Source organism: Danio rerio, chromosome 7 (genome assembly GCF_052040795.2).
Source record: "Danio rerio strain M-AB ecotype USA chromosome 7, GRCz13ab, whole genome shotgun sequence".
Lineage (NCBI taxonomy): Eukaryota > Metazoa > Chordata > Actinopteri > Cypriniformes > Danionidae > Danio > Danio rerio.
In genome coordinates, this window is record NC_141027.1 from 24,641,782 (window position 1) to 24,656,452 (window position 14,671).

General features: G+C 36.3%; 2 protein-coding genes across 4 annotated transcripts in view; one reads left to right on the forward strand and one right to left on the reverse strand.

The window, feature by feature from the left end:
- Window positions 1-5,204, reverse strand: part of pik3c3 (phosphatidylinositol 3-kinase, catalytic subunit type 3) — a 28,435-nt gene extending 23,231 nt beyond the window's left edge. For 2 of the 3 annotated variants that reach the window (NR_137316.1, NM_001328533.1), the window contains 1 exon segment: window positions 4,830-5,204. Coding sequence is in view for 2 of the 3 variants with exons in the window: in NM_001328533.1 (NP_001315462.1) it covers window positions 4,830-4,894 (65 nt within the window). In the remaining variant the exon portion in view is untranslated. 3 annotated transcript variants of the gene reach the window in all.
- A 5,805-nt stretch (window positions 5,205-11,009) lies between these two features.
- On the forward strand, window positions 11,010-14,664 carry msmp1 (microseminoprotein, prostate associated 1). Its single transcript, XM_087261100.1, has 3 exons — window positions 11,010-12,046; window positions 12,129-12,237; window positions 14,175-14,664. The coding sequence occupies exons 1-3, from the start codon at window positions 11,944-11,946 to the stop codon at window positions 14,341-14,343; spliced, it is 381 nt and encodes a 126-aa protein (XP_087117226.1). The 5' UTR covers window positions 11,010-11,943; the 3' UTR covers window positions 14,344-14,664.
- The last annotated feature ends 7 nt before the right edge of the window (window positions 14,665-14,671 follow it).

A 14,671-nucleotide genomic window follows, 5' to 3' on the forward strand; every position in this document is an offset into this window, starting at 1 on the left:
AAGAAAAAATGATATGGTTTATTTGTCAAGGGTGTTGCCTTTTATATTTGACCAAAAAATACAGTGAAACTATTTTTTAAACGATATGTGAATTCAAAAATATTATGCTAACCCGAAATGTATGAATGGTATTAGAACTAGTAAAGTGGGTTTAAAGCGCATAAAAAAGCACACTAATTATCATAAAAACTCAAGAATATGTCACTTTTGTTGTTTTTATTCAGAGATACCCAAAGTAGGACCTGCGGGCCACAGTTGGCCCACGGTAACCTTGATTTGGCCTGCCATTACATCTGAGAAAAAAGGAGAATGATGGAAAGGTTGGGGCGAATGCCTTCAACAAAGATTATTTCTAATTTTAATGTAATCATTTTTGTTTGTTTGTTTAGTTGTTTGTTTGCTTGTTTTTAAGCTACAAAAAAGCTCATTGAAATTAAATCTGTCAATTAAATCTTGTGCATGAATCAGATTTTTAAAAATGTAAATACTGTCAATTGAAGGGTTTTCAATATGCAAATCAAGGCAAAGAAAGGTCCATCTTGACTAGTGTATTAAGCATTGAACACCATTTTGCTATAAATGTTTTTATTTTAAGAAGTTGGGTATGAAGTGTAAAAAACAAAAAAAAATTAAATACTAATAAATAAGGTAATTACCATGGCGACTTTAATGTAATACTTTGGGATTTTTATATATGCCAAAATTTTTTGATTTTGGCCCTTTATAAGAAAGAGTTTGGGCAGCCCAGATTTTAGTCAATCTAGGAGATTTATGAAACGTGGAAAAAGTAGGCTACCGATAGACAACATTTTCCAAATAATTTTGCTTAATAAATTTGCATATTTCCATTAATATTTCAAGTCACTTAAGTATTAGTTTAATTTTTATAGCAACAGATCTTTAAGTTAAAACAGGTATCTTTTACGGAAAGTATCTGAAAAAAACTAAGTACTCTGAAAAGAAACTTAAACTAGCTTGGAGTTTCAAAGTGGAAAACCAATGTGCTAACATTGAACCAGACACAGACACACATAAAGGGTGTTTAAACTACAACTTATAGATTAAAACTTTTTGGACAGACATACCGATCAAGGACGAACCTTTCTAGTGCACTTGTGCCAAACCATACATGAAGAATGAATATAGTAATTTACAATAAAATGCTCAATGTTTTTTACCATACTATAAGAAAATGCATTATACTATATTATATATTTTAGGGTTTTTTTTCTAACTCGCTCTTATCAAAAACTACAGCATACAATGGCATTAACTATCATAAACTAAAGAAATGTGATAAGCATGTTGTAAACTTTAATTTTTACTATGGTATACTGTTGTGTACTGTATCATTGAAATAGTTTTTAAAACTTAGCGCAGTATTAAAATTGTTTATATTAGTATAGTTGCTGTATTTCCACAATCCCTAGGGAATTATCACAACAAACTTCAGTACCTTAACAGTGGTTTCAAACACTGTTTCACTTCTACAGTCTATAAAATACTACAGTATTTGTTCACATTTTTAATCAAGATATCAAATGTGGTTTGTCAGTACTAGTAAAGAAACAAGTGTACTTCAGGCCTAATTTTGAAGACCGAAAAGTCAAATTATTCCGTTATTCCAAGTGCTGCAAGTGGTAACAGCCCTTCATGCAGTTTGGCTTTTACAGTCACTGTCCCATGATGATGAGTTCTTGTGCAAGTTTGCTTACTGTCATCCTGGGACTCCTCTGTCCTTCAACTCAATCCAGCGCAAACAGAGAAATTAAACTAATTCCATGATGCAGCAGGACAAACCATTTATGATCTTCATTTATGATCCACGCGCGGACAGAGACTCGTTAAGGTCGAGGGCAAAAGGAGAATGATGTCAATAGGCAGATGACAGTCCTAAAACACAAAAGCTCTCGCTGGACTCGTGTTAGCACTTTCTTCTTCTGACTCACTGTGTTGCTATGCTCGCTTTGGTAAACATCGCAAAAACAACGACATGATTGCACGAACAGAGGATTCCCCATATATAATTATAAACACTACACTGTAACAACATGCTGGGTCCCACACAACCGATTTGTGTCAGGACAACATAAAGGAATTAGGAGACATTTTAAAACACTTAATATGAAAAAAGCTTAACATGGCTTAATGTATCAACCAGAGAAACCCAAATCTCTGTCAAAGTTCACTTGTAATTTACCCTAACTACTGTGAAAAGAATGAGTCCCAATTGCATTGATAAAGTGAAAACATCCCGTTAAGAGGTTTTCTCTCCCTCATTAAAGTCTATTATAAGGAAAAAGCTTAACGTGGCTTAATGTACTTTAACAACAAATGGGGGAAGATACATTTCTATTAAATTTTAATTGTAATAAACACAAACTAAATCAAAAGAATGAGCTCGTTTCCAACGCTAAAGTGAACTGTATTGTGTTAAGCGTTTTTCCCTAGGTTGTTGTCGGGATGTCAATGACATGCACAAGCACATTCCTTTGATAGCAAGGGTTAATCTCTCGTAAATAAAATTAGATTTTATTGACAGCCTTTTAAAAAATTTGGCTTCCCTCAATTATTGGTATGTTAAGCCTTTCCTTATTATAGACTTGAATGGGGAGAAAACACTTAACATGATATTGTTGATTTCATTTATGGACTTAGGGTCTGTTCTTTTAATAATGGTTAGTGTTATTCACAATTAAAGTTTGAAAGAAATTTGTTTTCCCTGATCTGTGTTAAGGTATATTAAGTTGTTTCCTTATAATGGACCTCTATGGTGAGAATGCTTAAAGCAGGGGTGTCCAAATTCTGTCTTGGAGGCCTGTGTCCTGCATATTTTAGATCAAACCCCAATTAAACACACTTGAGCCAGTTAATCAAGCCCTTTTTAGGTATACTAGAAACTTCAAGGGAGGAGTGATAAAGGAAGTTGGAGCTAAACTATGCAGGACACCGGCCCTCCAGGACCAAGTTTGGACACCCCTGGCTTAAAGTCATAGGTCTCAAACTGGACTCCTGGAAGGCTGCAGCTCTGCACAGTTTTGCTTCAACCAGCTGACCCACAGCTGACCCAACAAAAGAAGGTGTTCAAGACTGTAGAGACTATTAAGCAGGTGTGAGCTGAAGGTGGTTGGAGCTAAACTATAGAGAGCTGCGGCCCTCCAGGAACTGAGTTTGAGACCACTGGTTAAAGTAATAATATTTACTTGATACACTAAAATAAAAGCTTGTTCTTTTAACAGCACAGTGTTTATCATGAGTATATTTTTATTGAAATTTGATTATCTCCGGATATTGTTAAGTTAAAAAGTTAAAGTTAAGTTAAAAACTTAAGTTAAGTTGTTAAGTTAAAAACTTAAGTTAAGTTAAGCTGTTAAAATGGACTTAATTGGGGACAAAACACTTAACATGACATTGTTCGCTTCATCTAGAGAATCAGGGCTTGATCTTTTGATAGGAGGTAGTGTTAATCACAAGTAAAATTGTATAGATTTTTGGTGTGCCCCACTTTTTCAGGTAGCCATGTTGGAGCAACTGCAAGTTTAAGGATGGGACATCTGCATTCAAATCTCAAAGCATAAATTGACAGAGAAAGTACATGTTAGCATTATATTAAAATATCTGCTTATATTTTCCAAAACAACTAACCACAGAGCTGTGGGATCAGAAAAATATCAATCTGTAAACGTTTTTTATATTTTAAATGAGGCAAATAAATATGCGCTATGGATGTGACCAAAAAAGTTAGCGATTTTACAGCATACAATGTACTTTGTAGAAATTCTGTGAATTAAACTGCACAACTCAAAAGAAATAATGGCAATTAAAAGGATAAGAGTTGGCTCATTATAGAACAAACATGATTGAGTTTATTTCATTTGACATTTTTTGCATTTGTGAGGAATAAGCTCCATTATGGATGTGACAGGTGTGAAATTGTCAATCAAATGTATTAGTTTGAAAACATTACCAGAGACATTTTTGAGTAGTTTTAAAGTACTGTTAAATACTTGTTTACACAAAAACGGTTTCAATATTTTGGCAAAAACTTTTTTTATTTCATAGCAAGATTGACATTTCCATTGCATTCCGGGTTAAGTTTTTCTCTTTTTATTGCGGACTTCAATGGAGAAAAACGCATAATGTGATCATTTTCACTTACTAAAATTAGAGCTCATTCTTTTGAGAGTAGTTAGTGTTAATCACAAGTAAAATTTTATAGACATTTGGTTTTCCCCGTTTGTTGTTTAGGTACATTAAGCCATGTTAAGCTTTTTTCCTTATAATAGACTTTAATGAGAAAAAGTTTAACGATATGTTTTCACTTTATCTATGGAATTGGGACTCGTTCTTCTTACAGTAGTTAGAGTTAATTACAAGTAAAGTTTGACAGAAATTTGGGTTTTTCTGGTTGATGTCATAGACTGTAAAATATAGGTTGATGTTTAGGTACATTTAGCCACTTTAAGCTTTTTTTAATTTTAAGCATTTTAGAATGTCCCGGAATGAATCTAACTTTGTAGTTTTACAAATTTAAGTGGATTGATCATAAAACTATTAAGTTGTCCTACAAAACCCCTTAAGAGATGCGTTTCAACTCATTTTAAATAAATACGTTAGTTTAAATAAACAACAAAAGTCATTTTTAAGTGTACATTATGTACTGTCTCCGCATATGAATTTTTGGAGATTTTATCTGCCGAAGTGAACAGTAGAAACGCAAAACATGTATTTTCCCCATAATAAACGATGAGGTGTTAGATCGACCGTCTCTGCTGAAAGTCTGACAGTTCTGCAATCAAACAATGACTAAGGTCCAGAAACATACTTACATTTTCAGTTGAACGTTTATGTCCAAATCGCAACTGTACACATAGTTAAACTTGTCAGTGTCCATTTTCAATGATCGACGAAGTGTTATGAAACCGTAGTGAATAGGCAGAAAGGCATATAAAAAGAAAATTGCAAATTTGTCCGGCGGTGGGAGATGAACTGCAGGGCCTATAGCAAAGACCCTGCACTGGATCTACTGGAGCTTTTGCTTTTCGCAACAGCTTATAATCTGAAGCAACTTCACTTGATTACTAATAACCAATATGGCCGTACAAAAAAAACTTGCTGTCTTATTTTAAGACAATAATAAAGTTGTAATGTACATCTGACAGCGCATCATCGCGTCCGTTTTTGGAAACGAAAACATTGTAGCCAGGCGTAAACAATCGATGTCAAATCCGTTCGATCGCTGCAGCGGATTGTAAGGGCTGAGACGATTAAAACGGCTTCTTTGGTCTGTTGAATCTCAGCGGCTTCCTGTTTGGTTAAATAACGGAAAGTGAAAGCGGACACATTTCACAAAGCGTTTAAAAGTCCTGTGAATTGCACATTCGTTGTACTGAAAGTACTATTTGCATTGATTATTACGAGAGTAGACTGAACAATGGCGATTTTTCGTACAAGTTTCATCTGTTCAAATAATTGAAATCCCAACAGCGAGACTTGATTTATTCTGTCATGTGATTTTGTAGGTGCTGTTTGAAATATATTAAACACACACACACACACAGAGGGGGGGAGAGAGAGAGAGAGAGATACAAAAATGCACATCTTATTCACTTTGTTGTATTTCTCTGGATTTGCCATTATTAGCCCTGTTCTTGTGTCCTTTTACACATGATAACACATATTGATGGCAAATCCAGATAACTTAACTCTCAAGTGCTCTAATTTTTATCCAGAAAATATATTTATTTGTCTTCATCAGCTTTTCTACCCAGCAGATCGACAAGTCATTTTTGTAGACTCTATCTGTCTTTTGGGTGCATTAACAAAATGTTCTCCCAGTATTTTCTGTAACCAATCAAAATTTTATTTGTGTGTTTGTGTATATAGGAAACAAAATACGCTGCACTCCCTAAAAACATCATCTCTTTACACACAAAGTGTGTTTTTTGCCATCATGTGTGAGGGCAGAAAAGAAACAAGCCAGTAAAATGATTGAAAAAGCACAGTTTTTTCTGGAATTTAATTTACATCTGTTGGCAGCTTAGCACCTGATCACTTACATCTAAATCTTAGTGTAACCCTGGGTCCCCCCTGCACATTAGTGTGTGGTTATATAATACATGGTGATGAGTCAGACTGCACAACAGAACAGGACCGCAGTCCATTACACACTCCGCTCGGGACTCAGGAGCTGTTAAAGAGGGTAAGGCTCATTGCCACCCCTCATGTGTTCCGAACACTCACAGAGGGGGCTTTGCCACATTCCTTTGGGTTGAAGCCAATGGGCAGCTGCACTCTTGGGTAATGAAGGTTTCCACTGGCTAGCTCTTAGCAGGCATTATATTATATCCAGAATTATATCCAGTTAATAATTGCACATGTGATGGATTAAGTATTAGCTGATCTGATTGATCTGAGTTGGTTCTTAGCTTATTTTCTTAAATACAATTATTCAAAAGATTTGCTACCATGACCTAAATATATCCAGGCTGCGCAGGACAATTCCGCCTGTTACACAGTGAATCTGAAAACTATAAAATAATGAACTGTTCATTCCTGATTTAAACTCCTACAAAACCCACTACAGCCACCAAACTGTGGAAGAGACTGAAATCATTGCTGTTCTCTAATTCTGATCACTGGTTACAGCTTATTTAAGCCTATTTCGTTTTACTAGCAACAATGAATGTTACATTATTTCTAGTATTTATAAATGGTTTCTTTATGATATCCACTGCACTTTATGGTGATCACTAAACCTGTCTAATGTGCTGTTAGTGTAGAGTATGTTCCTGGATTAACAGTCTAATCATCCAATCAAATTTAAGTTTAAGCGTACAGTTTGGGTTATGTGCATTGCTATCTGAATAATTTATAGTTAGAGTTAGGTTTAGGGGTAGGGATTACATTTTTGAAGACATACATTTTAGAAGACATTTTTGATTTTTAGATGTTACAGGATCACATTCTACTTGGCAAAATCACATCCATCCTAATGTGCTGTTGGTCATCCACCTGCTGCCAGAACAGTGTTACCTTAGCAAAGCACTGACTCTAGAACCACCATCACCTTGTGCGGTCTGGTGCAATATGGTTGCCGTCAGGTCATCCTGGTGGATGCTGCACACTGGTGGTGAATGAGGAGATTCCCCCAATGTGTAAAGTGCTTAGAATGTCCAGAAAAGCGCTATATAAATGTAAGGAATTATTATAGTTATTAACAGTGTTTAGGAGGTTGGTGTCACATGACTGGCTGATCTCAGTGTTTCCTAGAAGAACATTGCAGAGAGCATCGCACTAGCTCCAACAGCTTGCTATCATTACACAGAGCATTCTAATGCCATCACTTCCTTAGGTAAATTGCGCAAACAAACATGGTTGTCTGCATAATGTTTAAAAACAGGAATCATCAGACCAGGAATTATTTTTTTACAATTCTAATAATCCCATTCCAGCAGTCACTTGCCCACTGTAGGCCATTAAAGACACTCTAATTAATTGAATAATAATAATAATTCCTTACATTTATATATACTTTTATGGACACTCAAAGCGCTGTGCACATTGGGGGGAATCTATTCATCCACTATCATGTAACATGGCTGCTGTCGAGCCATCCACATTGCACCAGACCGCACACCACACACTAGCTGATTGGTGGAGAGGAGACAGAGTGATGAAGCCAATTATGATATGAGGATGTTCATGAAGAACAGAGGCCAGTGAGCAAATCTGGCCAGGATACCAGGGATAAACCCCTACTCTTTTCGAATGACATCCTGGGATTTTTAACGACCACAGAGAGTCAGGACCTCGGTTTGAGTCCCCATCAATATACTGGGGCGTTAGGACCCACACAGACTGCAGGTTGAGCGCCCCCTACTGGTCTCCATAACACCACTTCCGGGAGCCACCTATCTTTCCTATGTGGTCTCCCATCCAGGTACTGACTAGGTGCAGCACTGCTTAGCTTCAGTAGGTGACCATGTGAGAGTTGCAGAGAGCTAGCTGTTGGCAATTGACCATTTAATCACAACATAAAATGAACAAGATGATCAACAAAAGGACACACTTTATTTTAAAGTACAATTCTAACTTTTATCAAACTATAAATTAAGATATTTAGCTCAATAAACTACTAATTTGCTGCTCATGAATAGTTAGTAAGGCTGTAGTTGTCTCTACGGCAGGTGTTGGGTAAGGTTAGGGATGAAGAATAAGATCATGCTTGAACTAATAAAAAGAAAATATCTTAAAAACAGGCGGGTAATGAGCCAGTAGTTAATAGTGGGAATTTCTTCTTAAACTAAGGTGTTACACAACTAAAGATATTAACATTTTGCCATAATTGAGACTGAGACTGGCGTTTGGAAAAGAAAAAGGTCCCATAGGTGATCAAGTCCCCAGAACTGCGATGTACTTAATGCCAGAGTTCTGCGATTGAATCCAACATGACTTAACTTTTTAAAAAGAACACAAAATGATGAAAGTGTTGGCCAATTAAACTTCCAAACCGTTTTACTTTCCTAGAATTGCTTTACTTGTGCCTGCATGAGGATTAAGTAAGGAAACAGGTTACCAAAGGTTTACCATTAAATCAGGAAACATGCAGCCAAAAAAACAATTCATAACAACTTTTTTGGCTGATTTTAACCATTTAAAAACAATAACCTAAGATTAACCGACAAGCTAAACAACAAGAACTGGTGCCCAGTGGCTTTTGGCTATCACAAAACATGTTCTTGCCAATGATTAAATACGCCACCAACTTTCAACCATGGTCAGAAATCCCGGCCAGAGCAGAGACCGTGAGTCATTTTGTCCAAAGTAGCAGTGGTACAACACGCAGTACACAGTGACGAGCTTTCAACACCTTTCAGACTACTGTGGGGTGACACAGGCGTGAATGCTACAAACAGACTTTGTGGTACCCCTGGGCCTCATTGGAAAACGCCTGTTTCTTCTATCGAACATTTTTCCACCTTGATAGCAGAGATGACGAGGGATGAGCTAATGCGCGAATGAGTATGTAATGTTTGGTTCTGGCTCAAAGAGCGTTACCTTCTCGGCATCCGCTCAAACCTAGTCTCTCACGCTCGACACCTACCTAGGATCCTTCCTCAACAACAACAACAAAACACACTTCAGGAATATTACATCTTCATCTAGTCATAAACACACGCCTGTGGTGGTTGTGCAATAAACGTCCAGTTCTGCCTTTATGAGCTTCCTCCTGCTCATGAACATCTTCAGCTGGACCATCATTAGGTCACCGCGGCCATGACGTCATTGGCATGAGCTCAGTCCAAAGATGCAGACGGGGGTCACACAGACTCGAGGACCACGCTTCTGATGGATGCCTGTGTTTGTGTGTTTGAAGATCACCTGGTAACCACCCGGTGGACGTCGAGAACCACCAGATGACCATCATCAGTGTTATTCAAGGATGCATAAACTGACATCTGACAAAAAAAATTGCCTGCATTTTTATCAGTTGCACTAAAAATGAAGGTCCCATGAACAAAAGGGAGTTTTCAGTTACACCATTGGAACTTTTTTTGGTTCATCAAAGAACATTTTAAGGACATTATACTTGTGAAGATTTGAACAATCTAAAGAAACAAACCATTTTCTACTGTATATGAAAACATTTGAGGACTGAAAAGGAACACCAACAATGTTAAAAGTTCTTCATGGAACGCTCAATACCAATAGGTACCAATGGATACCAATTAGGCAAGAACACATTAAATTAATGAAATAAAGTTACAATTATATACAAGATATGTCTAAATAAAATCTCTTTTAATGAATTTAAGAAAAAATACTGAAGGTGCTTACATGGAAAGAACCTATATGAGGATATATGCGCATTTATGAAACCTATAAGCAGTATATATATGCACATGTATGATAATATGCTGCAAATATATGTATATATGCCACATATAGGCACATTTGAGGTGCATATATGTGCATATACAGGCCATATAGGTCTCCTGCATTGCTTCTTTATATCCACATATAAGCCCTATATGTACATACAAAATCTCCTATATACATTAGCTCATATCTCACTTTGGCAACTGTCATACATGATGTTTAGCTCATATTTTCTATTCTCAAGGCAATAACTAAGAACTAACTAAAAAAATAGATTTTAATGATTTTACTAATATATAGGTAAACATATAGGTGAACATATATTTGCATATATGTACATTTAATATGGGAAAATATATTAAAAACCTATATCAAAATCATATTAAAACGTGTTTATAGGTTATTTCCGTGTGGATGAATACTGCAAAATAAATGAATAGTTATTAAGAACTGCAAACATTTCTGGTGATTATTATTATATATTTTATATAAGTCAGGTTCAAAATTGTATTGTCAAACTTTGATAAGTCTTTCTTCATCACGCCATAATTCAGGACATACTGCAAAGACCCCCCAAAAATTGTAGAATTCAATTTTGTATATGATTATGCAAATTATGACAAACCTGTGTAAAAAAAAAAAAAAAAAAAAAAACTTCAAATAAATATGAGTAATGAAAAGCCCCAAAACTTAAAACTGACAGGTACATTGTTTTTGCCTATAAAATAGGGGTGTTTAAACTTGGTCCTGGAGAGCCCTGTCCTGCTAAGTTTAGCTCTAACTTGCTTCAACACACCTGTTAGGAAGGTTTTAGCATATCTAGAAAGAACTTGATTAGCTGGTTCAGGTGTACTTGATTATGATTGGAGCCAAACTCTCCAGGACACCGGCCCTCTAGGACCGAGTTTAGCACCCCTATCCTAAAGAGTCTCATCTAGTCAAAAAACCTCAAAACCATTTACAAAAAAATATTATGCAGAAAAAATACCCGAGATCCTTAGAGACTATGCAGCACCACTTATTCGATCCAAGACCAGCGACGAGATGATCCTAAAGTTTCCATAATCCTGGACCAGGCCGTGTCCTGAGCAGCTGCTGTGGTGGTCATGGAGGAGTGGAGAGTATGGGACTGATTACTTTGACGCTCTGGGGACAGACGAGTCTCGCTGACGTTTAGCTTCTCCAGCGCCTAGACTGCAGCTCTGCACAAGACGTTTGGCCATATGAGAAATGGCGATGCCCAACTAAGCCTGGTTTCTCTCAAGGTTTTTTAATTCTTCACTTTTTCTTTTTGCATGGTTCGAAACCTGTAGAGCTACGCATCGATGGATTTGCTCTTCAGTGTTTGAACTCTCAGTAGTGATTATTAAACCACACTGAACTGAGTTCAACTGAATTGAACTGACACTGCTTCAATTTACTATGATCTTCTATGTGAAGCTGCTTTGACAATTTACATTGTAAAAGCGCTCTAAAAAATAAAGGTGAATTGAATTGAATATGACATGACAGTTTGTGTAACACTGAGGACTGGAGAAATTGCTGCAAATATTTGAGCTTTTTATCACTCAAATATATTACATTTTAAAATGTATTGAAATAAAAAGAAATAACAAGAATTTTAATAATATTTCACAATATTTACTAAGCAAACAAAATGCATCTCCGGTGAGCATAAGAAAATCCTTTTCAAACCAATATTCACCCAAAACCAAATCCATGCTATCCAAAATTGCTCTTCATCCTCTCTGTGTCAACTTTGCTCTCTCTCTTGCTCTCTTCCCCACCTCTCTTAGTCATCCCAGGATGTGTCAGAATTTCTATAGTTTTTCAGGGTCATGCCCAGTGGAGCGGAGAATGGCAATCACCAGAGAAAAAGAGAAAGTGGTGCCAAGCCACAGCTTTTTCCTTCACACACCCCCCTCAAACAGCCTAACTAACCTAACTAACACACCTCAGGTAGGGGGTAAACCACTCCCCACACCCTTCCCATGAACGCAAGGATGTATAAATTGAGGTGCGAAAGAGAAGAGAACATCAGAAGTCAATCGAACAACTGAGATGAATACCATTTCGAGACGCGATGCAGTGATGTTCTTCATGGCCTGCATGGTCTGGACGAGATGTTCAGCAGCACCAATGCAGTGCCACTTCAACTCTCAAGGTGAGTGTAAGTGTTTATTTAGTTAGTGCTCTTGTGGACCGTCCACTCTGATTCCGACTGTGTTTGACATCTCTCTCAACAGCTTTGTGCGAGTATGATGGGAAGCAGTACTCAATGGGGGAGAGCTGGATGGAGGAGGGATGTGTTCATTGCACCTGTCTGCACCCTGTAGGCGTGGGATGCTGCGAAACGTAAGAACTAAAAATACAATTAGCATTTATTCATCAGATTGATATTAAAGGGATAGTTTACACAAAACTTAAAGTTCTGTCAGCATGTACTCACCTTTCACAAACCTGTTTATCACAAAAGAAGAGAATTTGAAAAATGTTGGAAAGCAGTAACCATTGACGTCCATAGTATTTGTTTTTCCTCTTGTTGAAGTCAAAGATTACTAGTTTCTACTAGTACATTTTTCAAAATATCTTCTTTTGTTTTCAACAGAAAAAGGAAACCTAAACCGACTTAGAACCTCTTGAGCAGGGGTGTCCAAACTCAGTCCTGGAGGGCCTGTGTCCTGCATATTTTAGTTCCAACTACAATTAAACACACCTGAAGCAGCTAATCAAGCTCTTTCTAGGTATACTAGAAACTTCCAGGGAGGTGTGTTGAAGGACGTTTGAGCTAAACTATGCAGGACACCAACCCTCCAGGACCGAGTTTGGACACCTCTGCTTTAGAGGATGAGTAAATTTTTATTTTTGTGTGAAATATCCCTTAAATTGAAGAACCTAATGAATGAGAACAGAGTTTGAGACACTTATTTTTAGCTAGTATCTATTCCTTAAAGCACTAAACATCTCCATTAGCCATTAGTACTGATCCTTTAGGGGCTAGTATCTTTTTTAAAAGCTACAAGTACTTATTCATTATATATATTAGTTCCTATTAAATGTACACTAGTATTAGTATCTAATAATAATAATAATAGATTTATTTTTATACAGTGCCTTTAGCACTTTACACTTATACAAGACACAAGGATAACAGAAAATACAGTAATCCAGAAGTAAAACAAGTCAGAAACATTGTAAATGTAAAAAAAAAAATAAAAAAATAAAAAAATACAAACCTCACAAATAAGCGAGTCTTAAACAGTGAGTCTTCAGGGATACTTTAAGTGCTTTAAAGGATTCTGTGCCTAATATTGTAGGGGATTGAGTTCCAGAGTTTTGGAGCAAGGGAGGAAATAGCCCCATAACACATAGAGCACGGACGAATGGAGGGAACTGTTAGAAGACCAGAATCAGCGCAACAGAGATCACGCAATGATGTGAACAGTTAAATAAAAGAATAATAAACAAATTAAAAAACACACACAAAAAATAATAACTAATATGTGCTAATTATAATTGAAATGAACACTAGATTAAAATTGATATCTTACTGACAGATTGCCCTGAACTTCTATCAATAGAAATTTCTTACTATTAACAATAGAATAGTTGCTGGTCACTGCTGAAATTAGTATCCAAAGAATAAGTATCCAGCAAATAAGTTTTCATATTAGTACCTAATAAGTACCAGTATCTAATGATGAAAAAGATTCTAGTCCCTAAAAATTAGTACTAGTGTGTTATTACTAGAAATAAGTACTATTAGCTTATAAATAGATGTGTATTCTAGATGTAAAAACAGCTTGCCATAGCAGCCTGCTTATTTTCTAAAAACAATTGATCTTAATTATTGTCCCAAAGAGTGTTCATTTATTTATTTATTTATTTATTTATTTTTTCTCTCTAAGCCTAACATAAACACCTACCAATAAACTAAGAAGAAATAAGTTGACATATTTAGTTGCAATTTATTATATTCAGCAAAAGATTTGAAAAGGTCCATTTAACCAAATTTATAAAACAAAGAGTTATAGTCCTTGTAAATGACTTCATAAACATATTTCAAATCTTTTAATAGCTGTAGTTCTATGTATTATGCATGTCAGCAAATCTTTGTTTTCTTTAATGATGGCATTGTCTATACCTTATTCACCTTTACATTTCACACCACATTTTTCCCACCTTAAAAAAAAGCATACAAAAAACTCTTCTACATATGATGTATCTTGCCCTTTGCCCTTTAAAATTCACTGTCTGCTTAGCTAAAATGTTAAAGAACTGTTCACTCACAGTGTCCATCGGCCTGTGGATTTCCCTCCATGGTGCGAGGTTCGAGTCGAGTCTCTGACGTGTCAGGTCACGCTGGTCATGACCGCCGACCCTCGCCTGCCCTGCGTTCCTGGAGAAGACAACAATGTTGACCCGAGACACGGAGCACTCAACATTAACCTGGGAGTCTAGCATGGAAGACGACTTTATTCACAAAACATGTCTGCCATCTGAGATAATACTCCAATCTATAGCATCTGTATTCTGAAAGCATAACCATTGAAGTACTGGAAGCAAGAAACTGGTCTGACATGTAGAAAGAAGGGAAGAAAAGCTGGCTTTTTTAATTTTCTAACATTACATTAGAATGAAAAATAGCCCAGAAATGGTTATGCATTGTGTATTGATGTGCGTTTATTCTATTATATATCTTTTTATTGAATCGCTATATCAGTGTATTAAAACTGCATTGCAGTGTCTTTCAATTCATTGCCTCAACAGTCATGATGTATTAAAGCTC